The sequence below is a fragment of the Lotus japonicus genome, chromosome 6, assembly GCF_012489685.1.
Source record: "Lotus japonicus ecotype B-129 chromosome 6, LjGifu_v1.2".
In the NCBI taxonomy this organism is placed as follows: Eukaryota; Viridiplantae; Streptophyta; class Magnoliopsida; order Fabales; family Fabaceae; genus Lotus; species Lotus japonicus.
The window spans coordinates 42,531,803-42,558,554 of record NC_080046.1 but is presented as its reverse complement, the minus strand read 5'-3'; the positions used below and the strand labels follow the sequence as shown (position 1 = coordinate 42,558,554).

At 38.9% G+C, this 26,752-nt stretch overlaps 2 protein-coding genes and 1 pseudogene across 2 annotated transcripts; 2 read left to right on the top strand and 1 right to left on the bottom strand.

The window, feature by feature from the left end:
• Window positions 1-1,618: 1,618 nt before the first annotated feature.
• On the bottom strand, window positions 1,619-7,593 carry LOC130726863 (heterogeneous nuclear ribonucleoprotein 1-like; annotated as a pseudogene).
• A 5,887-nt stretch (window positions 7,594-13,480) lies between these two features.
• LOC130725346 (uncharacterized) lies at window positions 13,481-13,930 on the top strand. The gene has a single exon (XM_057576585.1). The coding sequence runs from the start codon at window positions 13,481-13,483 to the stop codon at window positions 13,928-13,930; it is 450 nt and encodes a 149-aa protein (XP_057432568.1).
• Window positions 13,931-22,464: 8,534 nt separating this feature from the next.
• Window positions 22,465-24,093, top strand: LOC130725345 (uncharacterized). Its single transcript, XM_057576584.1, has 2 exons — window positions 22,465-23,061; window positions 23,218-24,093. Exons 1-2 carry the CDS (start codon window positions 22,465-22,467, stop codon window positions 24,091-24,093), a joined length of 1,473 nt encoding a protein of 490 aa, XP_057432567.1.
• The last annotated feature ends 2,659 nt before the right edge of the window (window positions 24,094-26,752 follow it).

The window sequence follows — 26,752 nt, the reverse complement described above, 5'->3', positions numbered from 1 at the left end:
TCAAAAAGATGAGAACAAACAAAGAATAAAAATAGATGATGAAGAAGAATCCAAGCGTCAGGATAAGCTATGCAAGGAAGTTCAATGCTAGTATATCGTCTGAGAAGACTGAAGTCAATGAAGATCAGCATCGTCTGTCTCAAGTAAAAGAAGTGCATTCTTAAAAGAAGGAGCGACATATACAAATTTTAATCCTCTGACAATCAAGAAGAGAAAGCAAGTGCAAGAAATCATGAGACATCTCACAAAGCACATTCATCTAGTAAATGATCACAACGTTGTCAACATCAATTTCATATATCTCTCTTGCAAGGACTAGAACAAGGCTCGAAGTGCTACCAACTACTGACATAGATACACATTGTAGCAACCGGTCTCCATCAAAGAAGTACAAGGCATTAAATGCACCTGACGAGAAGACTGTTTGATCCAACGACTAGTTTTCAAGTTTCTCTACACGCTCCAACAATTCTCAACACATCCATGGAGAACTTGAAGTATAAAAGGACGAGTTGAAGATATTCAGACTTGCGAAAATAAGCTATAACTTTTCATCTGAATTATTTTCTTCAAAGTACTCAAGAGTCAGATCCTTTCATCGTCCAAGAGAAGAAGAACCACATAGTCAAATCTTCTATCCAACCTTCTCTAGAGTTAGAACACAAAGTAAACCTTGGATTCAAATCTCATCCAAACACTATGTAGTTCATTGTTATGTAAAATTTTACAATACCCCTTGTAAGAAGAGAACCATGTAGAACCAGACGATCTTGAAAAAAAATCATTGGAGAAGTCTTTAGAAACTCACCAGGAGGAGTCCTTATAAACTCTCTAGGAGGAGTCCTTATAAACTCGTCGGGAAAAGTCTTGTTGAATACTTGTTGTTGGAGAAGTCATTGATACTTGTTAGTGAAAATATTAGTTAAGCCAAGGACTGGACTTAGCCCCATTGTTTGTGGGTGAACTAGGATATATCACTGTGTACATTTTTTTGAGAACAAATATATTATATTAATAACAAAGATAGATCATGAGAACAATCTTCTCATGTAGATTGAATGACAAAGTTATACCAATAAAATACATTCACCCAAAGCCCAGGTTTAAATAACAATGAGCCAAGCCACCCCTTGAACTATTTTGGTGTAGAAGACAACTATGCAGAGCCTCATTAAAACCCCCTTAGAAAAACCCAGTGAGAAAAACCCTAAAGGGGAAAAAGAGTACTCATACAAAAGCCAACACCAAAAATAGTCACTAATAGTGAACTTTGAATTCACATTAGATCTTGATACATAGTAGCAAAAGAAGCTAGAACAGAAACAGTATAGGAATTAATCTAAGCTGTTGCATATATTAATTCCTTTGACAACACTTCCTCTTCATGCCTTCTTTAATATACCCACCAAAGACCATGACCCGTAGCCAAAGATATTCCATGAACCTCAGACAGAAACCATTATACAGACCGCAACTATTTCATATTTTCATAGAAAACTAGAGTTTGCCCCATCCAAAAAACAGATGAGCAGCACCTCTTTTAGCCAATTTATCTCCAATAGAAACTAAAAGCACACCAAAGCTCAACCAAGACCTTCATTCTTTTTTACCCTTGACGAACAATAAACCCAATCCCTCACCAATTGGTCCATAACCTCTTGGAGCTCTCTCACAAGGTTGCTGACTCTATCAGTTATAGCAATAACACTCAAGATTTAAAGGGAACTATATCACTGTGTACTTACTGTCTATTTCTTTACTCCTTTTATCTCCGCTGCATCAAACGATTGCGAAAATTATTTCTAAACTTATATCTGCTGCATCAAACTCAAGATTTAAAGGGAACACAATTCAAAACTCCCTTTCTTGTGTTACTTTTCTGATATCAACCCTTTGACCAAATCTTCAAAAATGGATTGTCTTGTGTTGCCTGAATTAGGTACATGCTTGTAGGCGTAGACAATTAGACAATAAGCTTTGCTCCATTTCTTCAAATCTTGCTTGAGAGAGTAAGAGGAAACTTTGATGGTGACATCGTTGTACTTGTTTCCTTAATCATCGTGCTTTGTAGAGTATCACGTGATTCCTTTGCACTTGACTTTCTTCTCAAGAATGTCAGAGAGATTTCCATTTGAATGTGGCGCTCTTTTTTCTAGACATTTCTTTCCATGATCAACCTTGAGATAGGATTTGAGGGTAGACGTTGAGTGCGGTCTTCTCAGACGATCTGATAGCTTCGCTTGATCTTGCATGGGTTGACTTTGGAGGCACCAATAAGAAGGATTGCTAAATGATTCTTATTCATGTGAAGAGGGGTAAATAGAGGTAAAAATGATACTGGAAGGTATTGTTAAAAGATACCTCATGATTAATAATATCCGACAAAATTTGGCTTCTTTTCAAGAGCAATGGTGTCGGACAATCCAAATCCATATAGCCTACCTCATTTAGTGGATAAACTTTTGATGTTGTAGTTTTTGTTTAATAGAGAACAAGAAACCAAACCAAGACCTGTATCATTTAACATAGATCCAACACCTTGATAGGTAAAATTGTTATGACAATGATATCCAAAATTCAGTGAATACATAAAGCATAAGACAAATCCTTTAATCCATTCAAGGGCAAGATAAAAGTACGACCACATGTAAGTTCATTCATTTGAAGATCCAAATCTGAATTATAATTAGAAAGATGAAATCCCATGAAAGTAACAGCAGAAATCTGAATAACCATAAAAGTTGCTACTCATAACCACAAGCTGCACAAAACAAAATAAACAAAAAGTATCTATTTTGAGCCATGCCCACTAGTGGAAAGTGGAAACCAATCAACTTTGTTCCATAAAATATAATTCAACAACATGTCAATACTTTTGCATAACAATTGCTACAACTAACACAAGTGAGAATTGACTAATTTTGAAAATCAGGAACATACATTTGACTTAACAAAAGAGCAAGTGTATGTTTATAGCAAAAGGGCAACAAAAGATAATGGAACAGTTCAGGTACTTAATTATATTATGGGGGAATGGGATCCTTCATAGGAATATCCCACTCAAGTTTCACACTTAATAAATCAAACTAAACCTCACTTAGAATTTTGATTAGAGATGGTAACAAGAACAAACAATTTTTTCAAACATTACAGTGGCAAAAGAAAGAAGAAATAAACTTAACAATCTATCATTAAACAAACTAGCGATAACGTTCCTCTCTGGAGATGCACAATTACACTATCATGGAACAAATCTTGCTGATTTTACACTTCAATCAAATTCCAAGAAAGGAATCTAAGTCTTGAAAAACGAGGAACGAAACGGGGAAGAAAAAAAAACCAAGCCTTGCACAAAATCACGTGTAAATTGCCTTGTCTTTGAATATGTATACATCCATTTAGTAACAGATCCATAATTATTTGGATGTGGGGGCAATATACACATTTGAAAACTTGCACAACTTTTTCATTCTTAACTCTATCAAGGATCATTTCAAAAAAATAAAATATCAAAGATATGTGGCATTATTTATCTTTTCCATCTAGTGAGATTTTTGTAAACAATTTTGATTTCATTATAGAAGAGCATGTTTCCATAAATTGAACCTGTGACCATGAGTTCAAGTATATAAAATATCTTTTTGTGTGAAAAATATCGTAAGACTTTGTACAATAGATCAAATAGTTGGATGTCTTTCAAACCTGACACATGAGAAAGCTTTATGCACCATGTTGCCATTTTTTATTTTGAATTAGTTTAACTAGAAAGTTACATATTTGTATGGTGTGTATCTTTTTTATTTTCAAGGCACACAAGTAATCAAGAATGGGAAATAAGTAATAAAAAGTGTTATGACTCATTTTATACTCTCACTTCATTTACCTAATTACTTTCTATTTATCTCACTATTCTCTTTCAATTATATCACTTATCACATTTCTCACTCTTTTCATCTTATTTCCCTCCTTCCACTCCACTTTCACTTATTTGGTGTCAATGGAAATAAACTCTTCAAAAAAAGAATAGGACGATAAATAAAATACTCTACCAAATATGCTTCAATCTAAGCCTACTAGAAAGTGACAAGGGGGCACTAGAAATTTAAGTGGGGGTAGTTTTATAATACTATAGGATATTATATATTGATGTAGTGTTTAAAAATTTCATGGGGGCAAATTCCCTCATTATGTTGAACCTGGGTTCATCCTTGCTTCCATTGAGAGAACATCATTAGCTATATATGACGAATCTTCTGAATTGATATCTCTGAAAGTGATGGATATGTATGAATTCACGAAACTTCATTAACCAGTTTCCCTTCATCTACTGCTACATGACATATCCAATTAGGCAACGATTCCTGAAGCAAAAGGTGATTCAATAAAAGAAAATGAGTAATATGAAATTATGAATTTCAGAAAAATGTAAAGAGAAACATTTTACTATGATAAAGTAGACAAAAGGGATTATCGCTAATCAGCAACAAAATCATTATTGATAATGAAGCAAAAGTATGATGATTGTACGGGAACCAAAATGATTGTAATTTGTATGAGCATCGTGATCGAGTTGGATCATATAAATTGAGATACTTTGTAAGAGAATATGTACACAAGTAACTCAAACATGTAATTTTTCTATGCCTTAATCATGGCAATACAATTATTCATATTCAACATAAAAGAGCGTGGTCACCGACACCGCATCTTTAATATAACATAACTTACAAATGTTATAATTTTCAGTATAAATTTAGATTAAATTAATCAAGTAACCTACACATAGATACAAGCAGTTCTAAGTTGCAAGCAAAAATTCTACGAGGATTCCAATAAAAAAACTTATGGGAAAGCTATCTAGAATCTGAAGACAACAATAAGAGACGTGCATAACAGAAGTCAGAAACCAAGACCACAGTATAATGAATAAAAGACACTGATAAAGCTGTCATGGTATCTTTATCAATATATCACAGTTACAAATATGCAAGCTCAAAGACTAATGTAATATAAAGTTAGTAAGTTCCTTCTGATAATTTATCTTCTGAAATATATAAAAGACACTATTGGAAACCACAACAAAAAATTATAAATAATGTGATTTTTTTAGAGACAACAATACATTGAAAGATCTTACCTCTATTAGATTGTCTACTTGTAACATTGTAGTTTCCAATATAACCCTCAGAATTCTTTACTGGGTCATTTGACTCTATACCACCAAGATCATAACCAAATGAGCTAGAATCATCTATCTCAGAAGTAGCAGATCGCCAAGTAGAGTCATTGTAAACTGAACCACTTCCGGTACGGTATAAGTCCCCATATGATCCTTCATAACCACCAATAGATGCATTAAATGCAGAAGATGGAGTCACACATGTATTGTTGTTTCTTCCATACCCTCCTCCACCTAATCCAAAATTTCTATCTCCACCTTCATAAACATTACTACCAGCTGCATAGTTAGACATAGCCCCTCCACCCTGAGCTGCAATGGACGGATCCCAATTATTATTTCTGATTGAAGCACCGAAATTACCCCTTCCAGATCCCAAGAATGCACCAGGGTTGCCTGAGTTATTGGCACTATTCAGGCCCCCCATTTTCATTTCCCCAAACATTCCTAGAAGGTGAGTTTATAAAAGAATCGCTTCTCCCATTACCCCCATTATAGCAAATAGAAGTTGTATATCTGCTTGTGGTGCCACCATAGAAAGGACTAAATATCCGACCATATCCAAAATTATTCCCATAATTAGAATTTCCTCCAAAGTTCGGGTTCAATCCTGAATCCAAATTCATCCCCATTCCATAGCCAGTGTTTCCAAAAGGGGAAAACCCAGTTCTAACACTAGTAAGTGGGCTAAACCTACCATTCATCCTGACTCCATGACCTCCTATTGGACTCATACTATAACCTTGAGCATAAATATTTAGGTAGCTACTGGCTCTATTCAAACCATAGTTATATCCTATCAACGGGCTCCGGTTGGGATCAGGTGAAAGCTCTTTAGGAACTGCTCTCTTGACTTCAACCATCTTTGCATTGAGTTCATGAAACGTTTTATAGAGAACTTTATCCACAGCTTCTTCTGAATCATATGTGATAAAGCCAAAACATCTTGGCCTCTGAGTATTGTGATCATACATCACTACAACATCAGTAATTGTACCAAACTGATCAAAATACTTTTTAAAATCACTCTCAGTGATGGTTGATGGTAAACCTCCAACAAAAATCTTTTTTGTACGTCCAGGACCAGGAGATCCACGTGCACTACCTGACTGTCTATTGACATTCTGCTGATCATCCCTAGGAACAGCTTTCTTTGCTTCAACCTGAAATTTAACAGGATATAGATCAAAATCTGCAAGCCATTCTCAGTTTCTTATATTCTAGACATAAAAGGATCAAGTTAGGTCCAATGTACATATACGTTCAAGTACCAAAGTTGCTAGACTTTAACCCAACAAAGACCATATTGAAAATGAATTTTCGGTCACCAAGAAAGTAGAAAATCTAAGAGTAGGACACAATGATCTTTGTAAGAAATACAAGTTCAGCCTAGTTTTTATTAATGCAAGAGTACACAATTTTTTTTTTGACACAATGCCATTTCCAAGTATATAAACAATGAAACAACTTACTGTGCGGCCATCAATTATGTGCTTATCCATAATGACTCTTTCTGCAACAGCAGAATCAGCAAAGACAACGAAACCGAAACCACGAGCACGACCTGTTAAGCGATCTCTCATGATCACAACCTCTATCACCTCCCCATACTTGCCAAAATATTCTTTAAGATGTTCCTCATTAGTGTCCCAAGATATTCCTCCAATGAAGAGCTTGCCAAGATCTGATTCCATCTGTTCTCATACCAACCATGACCAGCAAACTATCAAACATTGATTTCAATATTGAGATTGAACAAAACTCAAACAAGCACCCAATTTGAGTCAAAATTCTCATGTCACCAAAACCAAGCCAAACAACAAATTTTCAGAATCCAACATCCACATCAAAATAATCCAATGATGGCCGAAATTCCAGTCTAGGAATCAATCTAAATGCATAGTTTTCCTTTTTAACAAAGAATCAAGCTCAACCTTCATAAAAATTCAATCTTTCCACCAACAAGAGCATAACAAAACCGATAAGAAAATGCACATGAAAAAATCATCTATAAAAAGAGAACACACCTTATCGTAAAATTCAGACAGAACCCAAGTATTGCTTCGATCAGACACGAAGTAGGTTTTGTCAAATTCAATCTAAGAGCATCGGATCTTCCGAGCATCAATCAAAACCCGAACCAGAAAATTTAATCTCAGCACCCCATCATCACAAAAAATTGAAAAAAAAGGAAATGGATCAGCAATGAAAATTCAAAGAGGTTCATAAGAGATCGATGAAAATTGGAGCTACCCAGATGAGAAAAATTTACCATAAGATAAAGATGGTGGAATAATCATGGGCATGCGAAAAAATGTTTCAATGGGATGAAAAAAAGCTCGGAATGAAAACAGAGGATGTGCTCATCATCCCCCCTCTCTCTCTCTCTCTCTCTCTCTCTCTCTCTCTAATCTATTTTTCTTTAGCTATTCCACTACCTTAATTTAAATGAAAAAAAGAAAAGGATTTGTAGCTAACGTGGTGTGAGAGCATACAATGATTTTTTTTTTGTTTCAAAAAATATGAGTGAATATTTATTGATAATGAAAATGAGTTTAATGTAAGTTTTTTTTTGAGAAAAATAATATGGCTTCTTGAAAATATTATGGACTTACATAGGTTTTTATTAAAAAATTTAGTGAGCTTAATTTATCTATCTCAGACAGTGACTAATCCTTTCGTCGCAAGTGTTCACACTAAGCGATTAACAACTGCCCACAAGCTATGCTTCATTAATCTGTGGAGATTTAAATAAGACTTTGTTGTATAGAAAATATATTAATAAAAGTTGGTGTTATGGAATATCGTTTGCACTATTATTTGAAAGAACATTACAACTTGAGATGCTTCCATTTAATAAATGTTCCTAAAAAATTGTTCCTTTGAAGAAAAAATTGATTCAAATCTTGTATACATGAAACCAATGAAAGAGGTAAAATAGCAAAGTAATAATGAGAAAGAAACTATTAATTTTTGCATTTACATTGATTGATTGATATGGTCATAAAATGATTCTATTTTTTTTGGTGAACAAAGGAATTTAAAAACAATAAAGAAGTAAACTAAATAGGATCAGCATAGAAACGATGATCCGAAGCAAATGTGAATAATTTTTCCCTTCCAATATCTGCTAAGACCACTTCTTTAAAGCTTTAATGGACACATGTCCATGCTTCTACATGTTTTCCCTCAAATTCTCACTGGTGCAGACCTCAGTGATGAAATTGAGTGTGTTGTGCTTCTCATCCCTCCAAACCTTGTAAAGAGTAATGATATATTATCTATTATAATATATAATTTCTAAATATTTAGTTATTATGTTGACACTGGAACAACTCCACTAAAATTCTATTTCCACATTAGCTTTATATGTAGGGTGTCATTTGAATAGTATCTCTACCTTTTAAATACCTTTGATATTCTATACCTCTTATCATAATAACAATTCAATATTTTGATTACAATTTAATCTAAAATTTATTTCACCCCTAACATGTTTATCTTTTGATATCACAATAATGAAAATATATTTATAAATTCAATAAAATTATATATACAACCAAAATCAATGTTATCCTTATCCTTTATTTTTATAGATTACAAAAATACTTAGAACACAAATTATAATTCAAAAAGCAAAATTTAAGAACATAGTTTTATATAATATCTCAATACAAATGAGATAATCGACTGTTTTAAGCATAAATAACTAGTATTTTAGCCATATAATGCAAGGGGAATATTTTTTTCAGAAAGGAAAAGAGAATTATAATAATCAAGTCGAGAAACAAGTCCTCTCAGCAATGGACAAACGACGCAAATACAAAAAAATAAAACAATGAGATACGAACCCAAGGAAAACAAACAGACGACAATAAAAACCAAAACAAAGCCACAACTCCCGGACAAACCCAACAACGACAAAATAAAATAATAGGCGAAAACGAACACCACTCCAATCTAGAGAAAATGAACTAAAATTTATTGTATTTGTAAGACCCAGATTTCTGACTTAGATTAAATAATTATTTTCCCAACTCATGCATAGGATCGGTGCAAGCGTGAAAGGACCCTGCACAAGAGTATGTTGTTTTGGATAACTTAGCGAAGAAGGAAGTTCAGGAAATGATTGAGGATAGTACTATAGTCAGTATAAGAGTTAGCACGAGCCATTTGCACACCCGCCTTATGGCGAGAGCGTCCGAAAAAGGCTATTTCAGCTCTTAGAGCATTGTTCAAGCTAAATTCAAAATCCTTAGAGAAATAAGAAACTCTCTTTATTTCTCCCATGACCAGCGTTTCGATACGGAACTCTGGACTGTACGCACGATAGGTTTTGCTTCCCGGAAGTTCGGCGAAGCTAAATTCTATCTTCTCAAGGACTTTAATTTAAGCCCTGGATGAAGATTTTTTCTATTCGGAGCTTCTAACGAAGTTTCCATCTGCGAGGTCTTATTTTTTTCGACGATTGCAATCTTTCTTTAGAATGAAGTTTCTTCATCCGACGCCAACTGCAAAAAGTAGTTTTTCGGCGTATTTTGATCCATACAGCGTTTATATCGTTTTCTTCAATTATGAGAACCTCATTTTGAGTTTTGGCATTCTGTTGCCAAATATTCACTTCATATCAGCAGATGAAAATACCAGGACAACCGGTTTCGGAAAACCTAGAAGTTTTCTTTTTCGACGTCCGCTATAAAAGGCGGGAAATGAGAAATGAGAAAATATCTCATTTCTCACCAACAAGAGAGAGAGAGACGCGGGTTTTAGAGAGAGGGGGAGGATTTCTTCGCGAGTTCTTGTCCGATTTAAGTTTCTTTGGAACGGCAGCGAGGTAATCTTGCTATTCCATACCTTTGTTTCTACTTTATGTAGCTTTAAACCATGTCTTTCTATGCTCAAAGTTTTGAGCATTTTTCAAAAATATCTTTTTAATTCGATTTTTTTTTCTTTCAATCGTCTTCTTGTTGGGGAGAGTCACGGCGAGGACCCATGGGCCAAGGCCGAGAGGAGACACCAAGGAGATCTTGGACACCACATCTTAACCCAAAACCTTAAGGCATTAGGTTTATGGGTCAGTTCTCTTATAAACTCTCCCTCTCACCTTGACTTCTCCGATGTGGGACTTGACTCCAACACTTGATTCCAACAATCTCCCCCTCAAGTGTGAGTCCCTCAACCACATCACCCATGGTCCTCTCATCTACGAAAGTTATCCACCTTGCACCGCCGTTCGCTGCCAACGGAACCCGCCGCCTAGCCACACTGCTAGGAAGACTCTTAAAGTTTTGACCCAAAAGCCCCTAATAGCATATCAATTTCTTAAATTTTTCCGAGCATTGATTTACCTTAGTTATAGTCCTAGGTTACCTAGGAATTAAATTAGATCGAAGAAAAAGCGCCGAAACGCTAAAATTGGGTAGTGGCCGAGACTTACTTATGTTAGGACTGAGATGAAACTCAAATCTGGGCAAGTGTGGCCTTAAGGTTACTATAGCCCTTTAAGTCACCGAAATTTTGGTTTTGATTTCGTGTCATTCCGAGTCCTATAGCTCGAGTTATGCGCGTTTTAGTGAGCAAAGTTAAACATTAGAATTTTCTGGTTTGGTTTCACGTGTCAAACTCACCCATTCGGGAAAAATCTTCCATTCGTGCTAGAATGTCGTACTCTGAAGCTTCTTAAAGCTTTGTTTAACGTTAGTTAGTAATGTTTCGATCGAATTGACTTGTTCTGATTGATTTTCGTTGTGTTTGCTCGAAGGTTTGACTTTGGAAACCTTGGGAACTGTTGGAGGAGCAAGAAAAGGAACCTTACCGATTCAAGCTGGACAATCAGGAGGTGAGGGCAACTTACTTTGCTAGATAATGACTTAGGCGTCGATAACTTCGACTTGCTTATTTGATTGTGATGATGTTGATTGAGCTGTTTTGGAAAATGTTTACTGAGGCTTCAACCGTTGTTAAATCTTGAGACTTGTGTCCGTTTTCTAGGGCTTCGGCTGACATATGTGTTCATGATTTGATTGTTGCTATGATTGATGTTGACTGAATCACATGCTATATATGTGCTAAGTGAGTAATCATAGGATGTGTTGATATCTGTGAAAATGCTTTGTTGGATTGTGCTAATTGAATTGTGCAAATATTTATATATATTTGTGGATCATCGAAGTGTGGGGAAACTCGAATTTAGACCATACTAGAGACTGGGTTTGGGGAATGTTGTGTAGGTTCTGACCTGAGGTCTGAGCCATTATTGTGTTTAGGATCAAGACCTTCTCGAGGAGATTCTTGGGAGTATCAGGATCTTTTGACTTATAGAGTTTTGGAACAAAAGAGAATTGGAACTTGACTTCATAAATGAAATTCATAATGCATTAACCAAAGATAGAACACCTTCAAATAGTAATAACAATTTCTTGGAAAAGACTTAGGATCTGAAATGCGTTGGAAAACGGGAAGGGTCGACAATCTAAGTGTGAGGAAAATCCTTGAGTGTGATAGCACCTTCTTCTCTTTGAGCAATTCGTCTAACCATCCAAAGGATGAGTCGGGGAGGGAAACTTCACTGAGGTGGGAGACTTCTTGAAAGCGGGAAACTTCACTGAGGCGGGAGACTTCGTGAAAGCGGGAAACTTCACTAAAGCGGGAGACTTCGTGAAAATGGGAAACTTCACTGGAGCGCGAGACTTCGTGAAAACGGGAAACTTCACTGAGGCGTGAGACTTCATGAAAACGTAAAACTTCATTGAAGCGTGAGACTTCATGAAAGCGCGAGACTCCATTGAAGTGTGAGACTTCATGGAAGCGTGTGATTCCATCGACGTTTACCCTAGGGCAAATGACAAGGACGATTTGCTTAGTTAGACACGTGTGCGTGGGGAGGACGATATATTGTTTGACTAACCTTATCACCTAACTGCATATATTGAGATGTTGATGATTGAGTTGTTATTAGAGATTCAATAACATGCTATGTATATACCTTAGGGTAGGAAATGGAGAACCTATATAAGTATATACCCTCTATTCATCACATGTTGCTTGCATTATCTATTATATTCTGTGAGATGACCCTCACGCCTTGGCTTTGTGTGTATGTTTGTGTTTGGGCGGTCGGACTGGTGCTAGACGTCCAACAACTGATTCGAGATGATTCGTCACTCGGGGAGGACCCTGAGCGAAACGACTACTACTGAGCTTTCGACGAGGACCCGGACTTCATGCGTCATTAGAAGAGGATCGATGTTAGTGGTATAGGGTATGGGTGGCTAGAGTACAAGTATTTTGGGTGTTGTTGTTTTGGCTCTGATTCGTTATTGTATTTTGGGGCAGGGTAGGTGGACTGGGCGGGAATAAAGACTCCAATGCCCGCCCGAAACCAGCAGCCAGTCGGACGAAGGAAGATATGGCGGGAACTGGTGAAACGCTGAGGATTCTCGCCCTCCCCTTTAGGCGGACCCGCAAGCCAGCTGGAAGATTCTTTTGGATTTGTCTTATATGCATAGAGATTTGGGCCCTAATTGTCAGGCCCAAATGTAGGAAAAGTCCATATCATGACCATACCCTCTATAAAAGGGAAGGTCATCACCTTGTACTGGGGACTTTTGAACAATTAATGAGAATATACCCTTTTTGTTATATCTTGTCTATTTTAGTGCTCTGCTAGGGTTTGTTTTCCACTCATCTTCTTACGTAAGCTTACCTTAGGACAGAACATTGGCGCCGTCTGTGGCTCTAACCTAGATCTACCAGTGAAGTAGAGGGTGAGAGTTACAATTCATGGAAACTCGTTCGTGCGGCGTGGGCCGCCGTGATCATCGCCGGAGAGGTGGTGGTCGTCAGGGCGGACACGGCGGCGGTCGAGACAACAATCATGCAATACTTCAAGAGCAAGAGCAGGAGGCTTCCTCGGAAGGTGTTCACTCGGTGGCGCAGTCACCAGCGTCGCTGGTGAATTTAGCTCCGGGAAAGCCCTCAGATCTGATAGCCAAATCAAATCCAGGTGTCAGGCGACGATCAACGCCGCCTGAGTACGTAAACTTAGAGGATCTTAAAAACAGCGCTCCGAGGAAATCACAAGAAGTGATAACAGGTATCACACCCGTGGCTTTGAAGCAAATGTTGGATACTTTGCAAAAGGTACAAAACCAAAACGAGCAGTTACAAGCCCAGGTGGAATATTTAACTCAGAGGCAAGATTTTAAGCAGGGACAACGTCTTGAGGCTGAGGATGTCGTCGAATTTCAACCTTTTGTTCCAGCCCTCACAAAGGTGGACATACCAAAGCATTTGCAAACAATGGCATTAGACGCCTTTTCGGGCGATTCTGATCCCATGGAACATTTGAGGTACTTCAACACCAAGATGGTAATTGGTGGGGCGACGGACGAGGTGAAGTGCAGATTGTTGCCTTCAACATTCAAGGGAATGGCGATGCAGTGGTTCATCAGACAACCGCCCTTCTCCATTAACAATTTTACGGATTTGTCTACTAAATTCTTAACTCAATTCTCCGCCAACAAAACTACAAAAACAACTATGTTTGACCTCATCAGCATACATCAACAGCCAGGAGAGAAGCTAAAGACCTACATGGCGCGCTTCAGTAAGATGGCTGTTCAACTGGAGGAGGATAACCTGGATGTATGCTTGGCGTCTTTCAAAAATGGCCTTAGGGCGGGGGATTTGAATGGAGATTTAACAAGACGACCAGAAAGGGACATGATGGATCTTCATGCTCGCGTTTAGGAATTCATCTTAATTGAGCAAGACGATCAGAAAAAGCAAGAAAGGGAGGAGGGGCGAAAACACGCCCAGCCCGGCGATGTTTCGCAGGAAAAACCCAAGGCTGGAAAGGAAACAAGGATAGCTCAAACTCCCTGTGCCAGTGTGTGCACCCAGAAGATCAACGATCGACTTCTCTGTGATGATGATTCTTCTGCCAGCAATGTAAGAAACCACCTGAGTGTCATCTCAGTCGGCGTGTTTCCAGAATTCCTTCACCATCTTGACATAGACTGGACCTCGAAGCCTATTGAAGTATTCTTCCCAGCCTTGAACACGAACTTCAGGACGAAGATCATACCCATTTGCTGCAATGTTGTCCAGGTCGAATCTCCATTCAGCAAGAACCTGGAGTTCTTCAGGAGCATAGACACAATGAACGGCACATCCCCGTTCTGCAAGAGGGATCATCTGCCCTTGAGCTTGAGCTTGAGCTTCTGGTTGATTTCTCTGATTTGCAGAAGCCGACTGACCGGTAATTTGACCTACTTCCATAACTGGAAATCTGGTTCCTTCGGCAGTTTCTCCTCTGTTAGATTTCACCATCTTTGAAGTGGTTGAAGGTTTGGGTAGAAAGGAAGAGGATGGAGTAAGAGAGAGAGAGATCGTGGGGATTAAGGGATTTTGCAGTTGAAGAGAGAGAGAATAAAATCAGAAGTGATGGAGAATGTGTGTGTATAGTTGGTTTTTGAAAATAACCGTTGTTGATTAAAAAGCAAAGTAAAATCAACGGTTAAAAATTAAAGATATCATAGCAACAGATAAAACCAATAGCACACGTTGGAGAGAAGCACATCAACACTCATTACGACAGACTGTCAGCACGGGCACAAGGAACGATGTATCAGAGCTACTGACACACGTTTACTATCTCAGCTTCAGAGTGAGCACCAATGGGTACTTAAACTCTGATGGAGTTACCTTCTGAACTAGACATCTTCTGATAGAGAAGCATCATAGTCAGAGGTTCTGATCCATCTTCATGCTGGACAAAAGTCCATATTCAGATTTTTCAGAATGAAATTAAATCTATCCTCTGCTAAGGGCTTTGTAAAGATATCTGCCCATTGATGGTTAGTATCAACAAACTTTAGAAGAAGTACGCCCTTCTGAACATAATCTCTAATGAAATGATACTTTACCTCAATGTGTTTTGCCCTTGAATGTAAGATAGGATTCTTACTCAATGAGATTGCAGCAGTGTTATCACAATAGATTGAAATGTTGCTCTCAAGGATTTGATAATCCTCCAGCTGATGTTTCATCCAGAGCATCTGAGTGCTGCATATTGCTGCTGAGATATATTCTGCCTCTGCAGTGGACAGTGCAATGGTTGATTGCCTCTTGCTTGCCCATGAGACTAAGTTGCTTCCCAGAAATTGACAATTTCCAGAAGTGTTTTTTCTCTCTGTTCTATCTCCAGCATAATCAGCATCACAATAACCTGAAAGCTTATACTCTGATGTTTTCTTATACATCAAGCCAAGGTTAGTGGTACCTTTCAGATATCTTAGGATCCTCTTAACAACAGTTAAGTGGGTTTCCCTCGAATCTGATTGGAAACGAGCACATAAATGAACACTAAACAAAATATCTGGCCTAGATGCAGTTAAGTATAGAAGTGGTCCTATCATACCACGATAGAGCTTCTGACAAACTTTACCACTTGCATCTTCTTTCTCCAGGATGCATGTAGGATGCATTGGAGTCTTGGCAATTGTAGATTCCAGCATATTGAACTTCTTCAGAAGTTCTTTAGTGTATTTGCTCTGATGGATATATGTTCCTTCTGGTGTTTGATCAACTTGTATTCCCAGAAAGTACTTGAGTTCTCCCATCATACTCATTTCAAATTCAGCCTGCATCATCTCAGAAAATTCTTTGCATAGAGATTGATTAGCAGAACCAAATATAATATCATCAACATAAATTTGCACAATTAAGATATCATCTTTGTAAGTTTTGCAAAAGAGAGTTGTATCTACTTTACCCCTTACAAACTCATTCTCCAGAAGGAATGAGCTGAGTCTCTCATACCATGCTCTGGGAGCTTGCTTCAGACCATAGAGAGATTTCTTCAACTTGAAAACATGGTTTGGGTTCTTCTCATCTTCAAAACCTGGGGGTTGATGAACATAGACTTCCTCTGAGATGTATCCATTTAGGAAGACACTCTTAACATCCATCTGATGAAGAATTATGTTGTGATTCACTGTGAACGAGATCAACAGTCTGATTGCTTATAGTCTTGCTACTGGAGCAAATGTCTCAGTATAGTCTATTCCTTCCTGCTGATTGTAGCCTTGAGCAACTAGCCTTGCCTTGTTTCTGACTACATCTCCTTTCTCATTTAGCTTGTTTTCTGAACCCCCATTTGGTTCCAATTACATGGACACTTTGAGGTTTCTTCACTAGGCTCCAAATATCATTCTTGGAAAATTGATTCAGTTCTTCTTCCATAGCCAGAATCCAGTCCTTGTCCTGAAGAGCTTCATCAATTGACTTAGGTTCAATTAAGGACACTAATCCTTTCAGACTGAGCAAGGTCTCTTCAGAGGGTCTGAAGGCTGATCTGGTTCTGACTGGTTCATCTTTGTTGCCCAGAATCAATTCCTTAGGATGAGCCGCAGTGATTCTGCTCTTCTTCTGAGATTGTGAATCAGAGGGACCAGCTTCTTCTGGTTCATCTTCATCTGGCTCAGCTTCCTCTGGAGCTTTGCCTTTGTCAAAAACATTTATGCTTAAATCTGCAAACTTCTCAACTAGCTTTTACTGATCAGAGTCAAGCTTATCATCAAATCTAACATGTATAGATTCTTCAATGGTTTTAGCATCAGTATTATAAAATCTAAAACCTTTAGATCTATCAGAGTAACCAAGTAATAGACATTTAGACGATATAGCATCAAACTTATGCAATTTATCCTTAGTGTTAAGAACATAACAAACACAACCAAAAGGATGAAAATAAGAAATGTTGGGTTTTATATTCTTCCACAATTCATAAGGAGTCTTATTCAGAATTGGTCTCACAGAGATTCTGTTCTGAATGAAACACGCTGTGTTTACTGCCTCTACCCAAAAGTGCTTAGCCATGCCAGTTTCTTAGAGCATGGTTCTAGCCATCTCCTGAAGAGTTCTGTTCTTCCTCTCAACAACACCATTTTGTTGAGGAGTTCTGGGACAAGAGAAATCATGTGCAATTCCATAGGAATCAAACAGACTCTCAAACTTGTCATTCTCAAACTCTCCACCATGGTCACTTCTGACACGCACAATCCTACAAGCCTTCTCGTTTTGCACTTGGGTTATGAAGGTAGAAAACACAACATGAGACTCATCCTTGCGGGTTAGAAATTTTACCCATGTCCAGCGGCTATAGTCGTCAACAATGACCATCCCATATCTCTTGCCACCTATAGACTCAGTTTTCACTGGTCCAAACAGGTCGATATGCAGAAGTTCCAATGGCCTTGAGGTTGATACAACATTCTTTGCCTTGAAAGGGACTTTTGTGAATTTTCCTTTCTGACATGCTTCACAAAGAGCGTCTGAAGAGAACTTTAGAGTGGGTAAGCCCCTGACAAGGTTGAGCTTACTCAGCTGAGAAATCTTTCTCATACTGGCATGCCCTAACCGTCTATGCCATACCCATTGCTCTTCATTAACAGACAGAAGACACTTCACATTCTGAGCTTCCAACTCAGATAATCTGATCTTATAAATGTTGTTCTTCCTCTTGCTGTTAAACAGAACAGAGCCATCGATCTGACTTACAGCCCGACAGGACTTTTGATTGAAGATAACATCATAACCCTTGTCAGCTAATTGACTTATAGACAATAAGTTATGAGTTAAGCCGTCTACCAATAAAACATTGTCAATGCATGGACTACTATCTACACAAATAGTACCAGTACCAACAATTTTACCCTTTTCGTTGCCACCAAAGCCAAATTCGCCTCCAGGCTTAAGTTTTAGCTCTTGGAACATACGCCTTTCTCCCGTCATGTGACGCGAGCATCCACTGTCCAGATACCATGATTGGTGTTTCAGTGGAGCTATCAAGGATATTTGCAACATAGATAATCTTATTCTTAGGTACCCACTTTCTGGGTCCTCTCTTGTTAGTTACCCCAGAGGTTCTGATCACCTTGGGTTTCTCAACATGATAATGTAAAGGAATTTTAGCATGATATTTAGACATGGAGAAGGTTCCCTTTTTGAGAGGGGGTTTAGCAACTTTAACAGGTAAGGGTTCAGGCAATATAGTACCAGAGGGAACAAAGCATTCATATAATGATTTAGCTTTAGGCATAGGAGGCTCATTTCTATCAGGTTTAGAATAGCCTATGCCATGCATTCCATTTCTGCTTACACCATAGATCATTGAAGCCATTAAGCTTCTGTCTACGCTTTTAGCCAGGAATCTTTGAAAGGATTTTTCATATTTTGATTCATGTTTACTATCAGAGGCATCACAAGCAATTATTTCTTCTAACTTGGCAATCTGATTCTTAAGTACAAAGTTGGAATTTACTAAAGCATGATTATCATTTTTCAACTCAGAAATAATTTTCTCATGTTCAGAATGAGTCTTAGAAGTAGCAGATAAGTCCTTTTTCAACTTTTTATGTTTAGCTAATAAAGAGTTATACTTATCCATAATATCAGACAAAGCATGTTTTAGTTCAGAGGTTGAGAAAGAAGCGAATACCTCATTTTCATCGTCTGAGTTAGGATCTTCTTCTGATGTTGAGTCAGAGTCAGTTGCGTCCTTTGACTCTGCTCCTTTGTCTTTGACAATAGCCATGAGTCTTTGAACTTCACCATCAGAGTCAACATCCTCTGACTCTGATTCTTCAAAAGTCACCATCAGACTTTTCTTTGTCTTGAAGTGCTTCTTTGGCTTCTTGTCCTTTTTCAGCTTTGGACAGTCACTCTTGTAGTGCCCTGATTCTTTGCACTCGAAGCATGTGACTTCCTTGATTGAGGACTTCTTCTGGCCTGATGAGGATTCAGACTTTCCTTTGGCTTTTCCAGAGCCTCTGTACTTGCTCTGCCTGTGTTTCCAGATGCGGTTGAGTCTCTTGGAGATCAGAGTCAGCTCATCTTCATCAGAATCTTCTGATGCTTCGTTAGATTCTTCTGCTTCAGCTGACATGATCTTTTGTAGTGTAGCTTTTGTTGAGAGGTCTTATTCCAGCTACCAGCAACTGAAATCTGGAAAACATATCCTCAATGGACTCATTTGGCTCCATGATGAAGGACTCATACTTCTGGATCAAAGACAGCGCCTTTGATTCTTTCACTTTCTTGTTTCCTTCATGAGACATCTTCAGGGATTCAAAGATGTCATTGGCAAACTCACGATCTGTAATCTTCTGGTACTCTTCATTGGAAATAACACTCAGAAGAATAGCTCTAGCTTTGTGGTGCTGTGAGTAAAGCTTCTTTTGTTCAGCAGTCATCTCTGATCTGGAGATCTTCTTGCCTTCTTTATCAACTGGACGCTCATAGCCATCCAAAATAATATCCCAGAGATCTGCATCGAAGCCCAGAAAGAAACTTTCAATTCTATCTTTCCAATATTCGAACCTTTGACCGTCGAACATGGGAGGCTTTGCATTGTAGCCATCTTTTTGCGTTTCACTGGTGGTAGCCATTTGTTTTTCACACCGGCCCGGATCACTGAACACTGTTAGGTGTGGTAATCAGAACTTGCGCTCTGATACCAATTGAAGGTATGAAAAACGGTAGAAAGGGGGGGTTTGAATAACATTTTCAGAATAAAACTTCCACCTTAAAGATTTTAGCAAATCTTTCGAGAACAAATAAAGTGCTTAAGATAAGAGATGGAAAAGCACACAAGGATTTTATCCTGGTTCACTTGATGAATCACTCAAGCTAATCCAGTCCACCCGTTAAGGTGATTTCTTCCTTCTTAGAATGAAGGCAATCCACTAATCAGGTAATTGTTACAACTGCACTTGAAACCTACAAGTGACTAACAATACACTGACTTAGCTCACACTAAGATTCACTCTCTTAGTCTTCTCTAGGATCCGATCAACCTTGATCTCCTAAAGGTAACTAAACAACTGTTTAAGAAAGATTGTTTACAAAGAGATTGCTTCTAAAAAGCTTATAGTAAACCCAATGAATTCACGATGAAAGAATGCTTAGAAAGTTTGAATATAGCTTGCGCGTGTGAGATTCTTCCAACCGCATCTTTCAATCTTCAGCCTCTATTTATACTCCAAGGATTAGGGTTTGAACGCTGCATGGGAATGCTACCGTTGGAGGGCAGTTCTGGAATTTCCAGCTTCTGTTGTGGCTGAGAATGTTAGGTAGGTCGTTAGGGTAGTACATTTGCTTTTGTACTTTGGATAGTGACTTGACCTTTAACCTAGTAGACTTCTGATCAGAGGAATGCTTCATGTTGGAACTTGTGAAGCTCGTTGATCAGAGTCAGAGGGAAGCATGGATCCTCTGACCATTGTATCTTCTGATTCTGAACTCAGAGCGAAGTACTTGGTCTTCAGAGCCATCTTGCTTCTGGACTTCAGAGTCTCCACTTTTCAGCTTCTGGATCTTCAGAGTCTTCTACACCATCAGAACATCTGAACCTTCAGAGTGTCTGGGTTGTCAGAACGTCTGGATCTTCAGAACTTCAAGTGACTGAGTCCATATCAGAGCTTGTTTGACTTCAGATCTTCTGAAGCTTTTCTACTGTTCAGAGTGAACATAGAGATTGCAAAAGCGTTGCTTGGGACACTCTTTTAGCACAGTGCTTCTGATTTGTGTGAGATTGGATTAAGGTCAGAGCCTGTAAAAGCACACTCAGAAAAACACGTTAGAGTATCAAAATTGTTCATACTAAAATGTTAACTTGTAATCATCAAAACATAGAGTTGTACTACTCGATCAAAACTTGATCTTACAGTGCAGTACCCAACCTGGCTCGCCAATGTAGTGATGGTCAAGAAAGCCAATGGGAAGTGGAGAATGTGCACGGATTACACAAGTCTGAACAAAGTGTGTCCCAAAGATTCATATCCTCTTCCCAATGTTGATAAATTGGTGGATGGGTGATAGCGAATCTGCAAGTGTACAGACTGCTCGAAGTAATAAAAAGATCGAACCACAGGGATTGCGTAGTTTATACTCTAAATTAACTAAATTTAGAATGAAAGGACACGGAAATAAAAGTAAAAATAAAGATATGATTGGTTGTTTGTAAGTAACTCAATTGCAATAAAATTAAAGAAAGCAAATAACAAGGGTGAAGTGAATTCAATTTAAAAACGCGCTAGGGATCCTGATTTCGTTAACCCTCTCCCTATGTATCTCCCCAAACAGTTATAATTATGAATTCAATTAATTATCAAGGTGCTAAGCCTAAATGTCCACTTATCAATTCCTTGCATAAATGTCCCTTCCAATTAATTAGTGATAGCTAATTCCTTAGTACCTAATCCTAACTAATCAGAGATAAAAGTCCAATTCAATTCAGGCAAACACAAGCAATTCGTTACCCTTATTCCTAAGGTGTACAGACCCTTGCCCAATTTCTCCCCAAATCCCTAAATTCTACCAATTTTCCAATTGCATAGAAAATAGTATGACAAACTATTGCAATAGGAAGTTTCAATTAAAACAGAGGAGAAATTCAATAACTAAAATAGAAATCATAATCATAACTGAAATTTGGTTCAAAACATAGTTTAAAAGAAAACTAGATCAATCACCCTAACACTAAGGAGTTTAGCATGACATAGCCATTAAAGAGAAATTAAAAGAAGTGCAAAAAAAACCTAAAATATTAAATCACGTTTTTCTTCTCTTCCAATACGTCGTCTCTGCCTCTGCCTCTGCACTCCCTCCTTCCAATTAATTATTCACGTCATATATATATTTATATAAATATATTGCAGCCGCCACCTTTACTTTTTTCCTTCTGTTTGCGTTTCTTTCAATGATCAATCACGTGCCACGTGTCAATCTTCCACTGGTCGAAGCTTTAAAGGGTTGGATTCTAGTGTTTCACAGACCACGGTCTTATGGCGGACCTTCGGCGTGATTAAGCCATGTGGCAGGGCTGAAACAACAGCCATTAATTTGCTGCGAGTGCATGGTAATATCCGTGGACTATCAGCGTCAGATCAGCTCCCTTTATTAATCCGAAAATCCTAATAAAATGTAAATAAATTTCATAAAAATTATAGAAAAATACTAAAAACATATAAAAATACTAAAATGCATGAAATAGTTCTAAGGTGGCCTGGATTGACTAAAATACCCTAAATAATATATCAAAATGCATAAAAATAAGCTAGAAAAGTAACTTAAACACCCGGGTCATCAATGGGGCTTCCGGAAATGAACTTTTAAGTCTCATGGATGCATACTCTGGGTATAATCAAATCATGATGCATCCCTCGAACGAGGAAAGTACAGCATTCATGACCAATCAGGCGAATTATTGTTACAAAACTATGCCTTTTGGTTTGAAAAATGCGGGAGCTACATACCAACGCCTCATGGATAAAAAATTTTCAAGCCAAGTTGGAAGGAATATGGAAGTATATGTGGATGATATGATTGTTAAGTCCGCCAAGTCCAGTGACCACGACGATGATCTTAGGGAAGCATTTGCTCAACTAAGAAAATATCGAATGAAATTAAATCCCGAGAAATGTTCATTTGGGATTCAAGGGGGAAAGTTTTTGGGATTCATGATAACATCAAGGGGGATAGAGGTGAATCCAGATAAAGGCAAGGCGATCTTGGAAATGAAAAGCCCAACAAATGTCAAGGAAGTACAACGATTAACAGGACGCATGGCGGCTTTAGCGCGTTTCTTGCCAATGGCGGGCGATAAAGCAGCTCCGTTCTTCACTTGTTTGAAAAAGAACTCGAAGTTTCAATGGACCGAGGCATGTGAACAAGCTTTTACTAAATTGAAAGAATCATTAGCAACGTTACCGGTACTATCCAAGCCCACACCCGGCGTTCCTTTGACGCTCTACTTGGCGGTCACGGATAGGGCGGTCAGTACGGTGTTGCTTCAGGAAGAAGGGAAAAGGCAGAAGGTTATATATTTTGTGAGTCATACTCTGCAAGGTGCTGAATTGCGATACCAAAAAATTGAAAAGGCGGCCTTGGCAATTCTAAAAACAGCGAGGCTCCTTAGGCCATACTTCCAAAGTTTCCAAATCAGAGTTAAAACTGATGTTCCCTTAAGGCAGGTACTCCAGAAACCCGATTTGTCAGGGCGATTGGTCAGCTGGTCAGTCGAGTTGTCTGAATATGATATACAATATGAGCCAAGGGGCCAAGTTACAATCCAAAGCTTGATTGACTTTGTGGCGAAATTAACACCCACAGAAGGCGAGAAAACTAAGGGAGAGTGGGTCCTGTCCGTTGATGGATCCTCCAACGACACGGGAAGTGGGGCAGGAATAACTATTGAAAGCCCGGATAAGATGGTCATCGAGCAATCTTTGAAATTCGAGTTTAAGGCGAGCAACAACCAATCAGAATACGAGGCACTAATCACCGGATTGAGGCTTGCCATTGAATTAGGCGTCCAGAAATTATTCATTAAAGGCGACTCACAGCTGGTTGTTAAACAGGTAAAAGGCGAATATCAAGTGAAGGACCCACAACTTTCTAAATACCTGGAAGTGGTACATAGATTAATGATGGAGATAGAGAAGATCAGGATAGAACATGTTCCAAGAAGTCAAAATGAAAGGGCTGACGTACTAGCAAAATTGGCCAGTACGGGGCGATTGGGCAACTATCAAACAGTCATCCAGGAAACCCTTCCTCGCCCCAGTATTGACTTGGTGGAAGTTAAGTTAAAAGCAGTGAAGTCAGTGATTGAAGGCGAGCCTTCATGGATGGAGCCAATCAAGACTTTCCTCAAAAGTCCTCCGAAGGATAATGATCTGAACACAAAAGAAAAGCGTAGGGAGGCTAGTTTTTACACGCTGATAGACGGTGAGCTATATCGGCGGGGAATTATGTCTCCTATGCTCAAATGTGTTGACACAAGAGATGCACTGGGAATCATGGCGGAAGTTCACGAAGGAGTATGCTCTAGTCATATAGGTGGGTGATCATTGGCAGTAAAGGTATTGAGGGCAGGATTTTACTGGCCGACGATGAAAAAGGACTGTCTGGAATACGTCAAGAAGTGCGAAAAATGTCAAGTTTTTTCTGACTTACATAAAGCCCCGCCTGAAGAGTTAACAACCATGATGGCACCTTGGCCATTTGCTATGTGGGGAACTGACATTTTGGGACCATTCCGAGTAGCAAAGGCATAAATGAATTATATCATTGTAGCGGTTGATTATTTCACTAAATGGATAGGAGCGGAAGCAGTGGCGACTATTACAGCCGCCAAAGTCAGGAATTTTCTATGGCGACGAATTGTGTGCAGGTTTGGGGTCCCCATGACTTTGGTAACGGACAATGGGACTCAATTCACAAGCAATGTCACTAGGGAATTTTGTGCAGAGATGGGAATTGAAATGCGATTTGCATCAGTGGAACATCCACAGACTAACGGACAGGCGGAATCAGCCAACAAGGTTATTTTGAAGGGCTTAAAGAAAAAATTGGATGAGGCAAAAGGTCTTTAGGCGGAGGAGCTACCTGGCGTCCTATGGGCATATAACACGAATGAACAGACAAGCACGAAAGAAACCCCATATCGTCTAACTTATGGAACTGATGCCATGCTCCCTGTGGAAGTTGAAAACCAAAGTTGGCGAGTAACCCGATTTAATGAGGACGACAATGGGGAGAATTTGATAGCGAATCTAATCATGCTGCCTGAGGAACAACGGGAGGCACACTTAAGGAATGAGGCGGGGAAGGTGAAGGTTGCAAGGAAGTTCGCAATAAAAGTGGTCCCAAGAACTATGAGGGTAGGAAACTTAGTGCTTCGAAAGAAGACTATACCTGACAAGCATAACAAACTTTCGCCCAATTGGGGTGGGCCTTACAGGATAATTGGCGATGTTGGAGGTGGAGCTTATAAATTGGAACAACTTAATGGTCAAAATATTCCACGTACATGGAACGCCTCACATTTGAAGCAGTACTTTAGCTAAGAGGAACAACAAAAATGAATGAAGCCGCACTCTTTTTCCCTTTCTTTGGAAAGGTTTTTAATGAGGCGGCATATGTAAATAATGAAGGGACAATAGCTCCCATGAATGGAAAGTAATGAAAAGATCATTTCAAGAGATTGTCTATTTTTTGATTTATATTACGAATTTATGCGGCGCAAGTCGTATCAGGGTATAAAATACCGCGAATAATTCTAGTGGCCACTAGAAACCAAGCCTTGGCAATTCTAGTGGCCACTAGAAACCAAGCCTCGTCGAAAAATCGGCTAAGGTATATAAACCTAAACGTTAACAAAATTCGGTAAATAACAAATTCAAGGTAACAACAGTTAAACTAAAAAGAACTTCATTAAAGATAAGAAAAGGGCGTGGCCCATACATGTCTTAAGTAACAACAAACAAAAGGGCAAAGCCCAAAACAAAGCTTGACTTAAATAAAATAAAACAACAAATAGAATCAAGCCAGGTTCTCATTGTTGGCGTTGATGTCTTGGCTTGCGGCAGCTTTTGGGTCCTTCTCCCCTTCATCCCCATTCTTGTCCTTGCCCTGATCATCTTCGCCATTTTCTTCTTCAGATTCACTTTCAGAATTGAATTGAGGAAGGAGGTCAATATCAACATCATCATCGCCGACTACCTGGCCATCCTTAATCTCCTTCAAAAACCCGATACGGGAAAGGTCAAAGCCTGGTTCAACAACACTGATTTGCTCTTTAGCCTTGAGAAAATTGAATGGATGCACGCCCTAGAATGGAGGCATTCAAGCGTTCATATTTCTCTTCCATCTTTCGGCATTTAGCCTGAGCAGCAGTGTGTTTGACATTAATGGCTTCCTTCAAAGATTTAGTCTTTTGAAGGAGCAAGTCAGAAGTCGCCAAGTCTTCAGTTAACTTAGCACATTTCACCTCGGAAGACTTCAGGTGCTTGTTGGCAGTTTCAGCGTCGACCTTTGCTCGCTCATATGCAGCCTTATAGTCAGCCGCCTTCTTCTCAAGACGATTCTTAGCCGCATGTAAATCCTTCACATAGTGAGCCATACCCGCCACTGTACTGGCGGCAGAAAGGGCATAATGAATGGCCATGGAAGCAATGTTGGGGGGACCTTGGCCGGAAATGTCTTTATGAATCCTGTTGTCAAAAGTTCGATTCATGAAGTCCAAACCGTTGAAGTGAGGATCAGACAAGTTTAGTAAGGTAGGGAGAGCCTCGCCTCCGATGGCTGAACTAGAGCCAGCATGACCAAATGGAGTTGGCGGGCGGTTAATCTTTGCATTTGGATCTTCTCGGGGTGGCGGGACATTATCATGTCCCTTCTTTTTTTCTACCGGTTTACCTCTGGAGGCTAAACCGGATGGATTGAGAGTCGTCTGGTGTAAGGGTTTACCACCAGCAGTTCTTTCAGTGGCGCCTGAAGTTTTCTAGCGCTCAGGATCCCTGATGTTGTCAGAATCCGAAGCGCCTTCAAGTTTTTTCTTCTGCTCAGCATCCGCAGCTCTTTTTCTCGCCACCTCAGCAGATTGGGCGAGATACTCTTTCATCTCCAACGGGCTAGCGTCGACCTTGCCTTTACCCATCGTGGCTACACAGGAAAGTATCACAGTTAGAAGTGACGCATGAATAAAAAAGCAAGTTATGTGTG

What these genes read in the sequence shown, in the direction of transcription:
- LOC130725346 (XM_057576585.1), top strand. Translation starts at nt 13,481, where the DNA reads ATGGCATTAGACGCCTTTTCGGGCGATTCTGATCCCATGGAACATTTG.
- LOC130725345 (XM_057576584.1), top strand. Translation starts at nt 22,465, where the DNA reads ATGCCTTTTGGTTTGAAAAATGCGGGAGCTACATACCAACGCCTCATG. An exon ending in AAGAAGGGAAAAGGCAGAAG is followed by an intron (nt 23,062 to 23,217) that starts GTTATATATTTT and finishes CCCTTAAGGCAG; the next exon opens with GTACTCCAGAAACCCGATTT.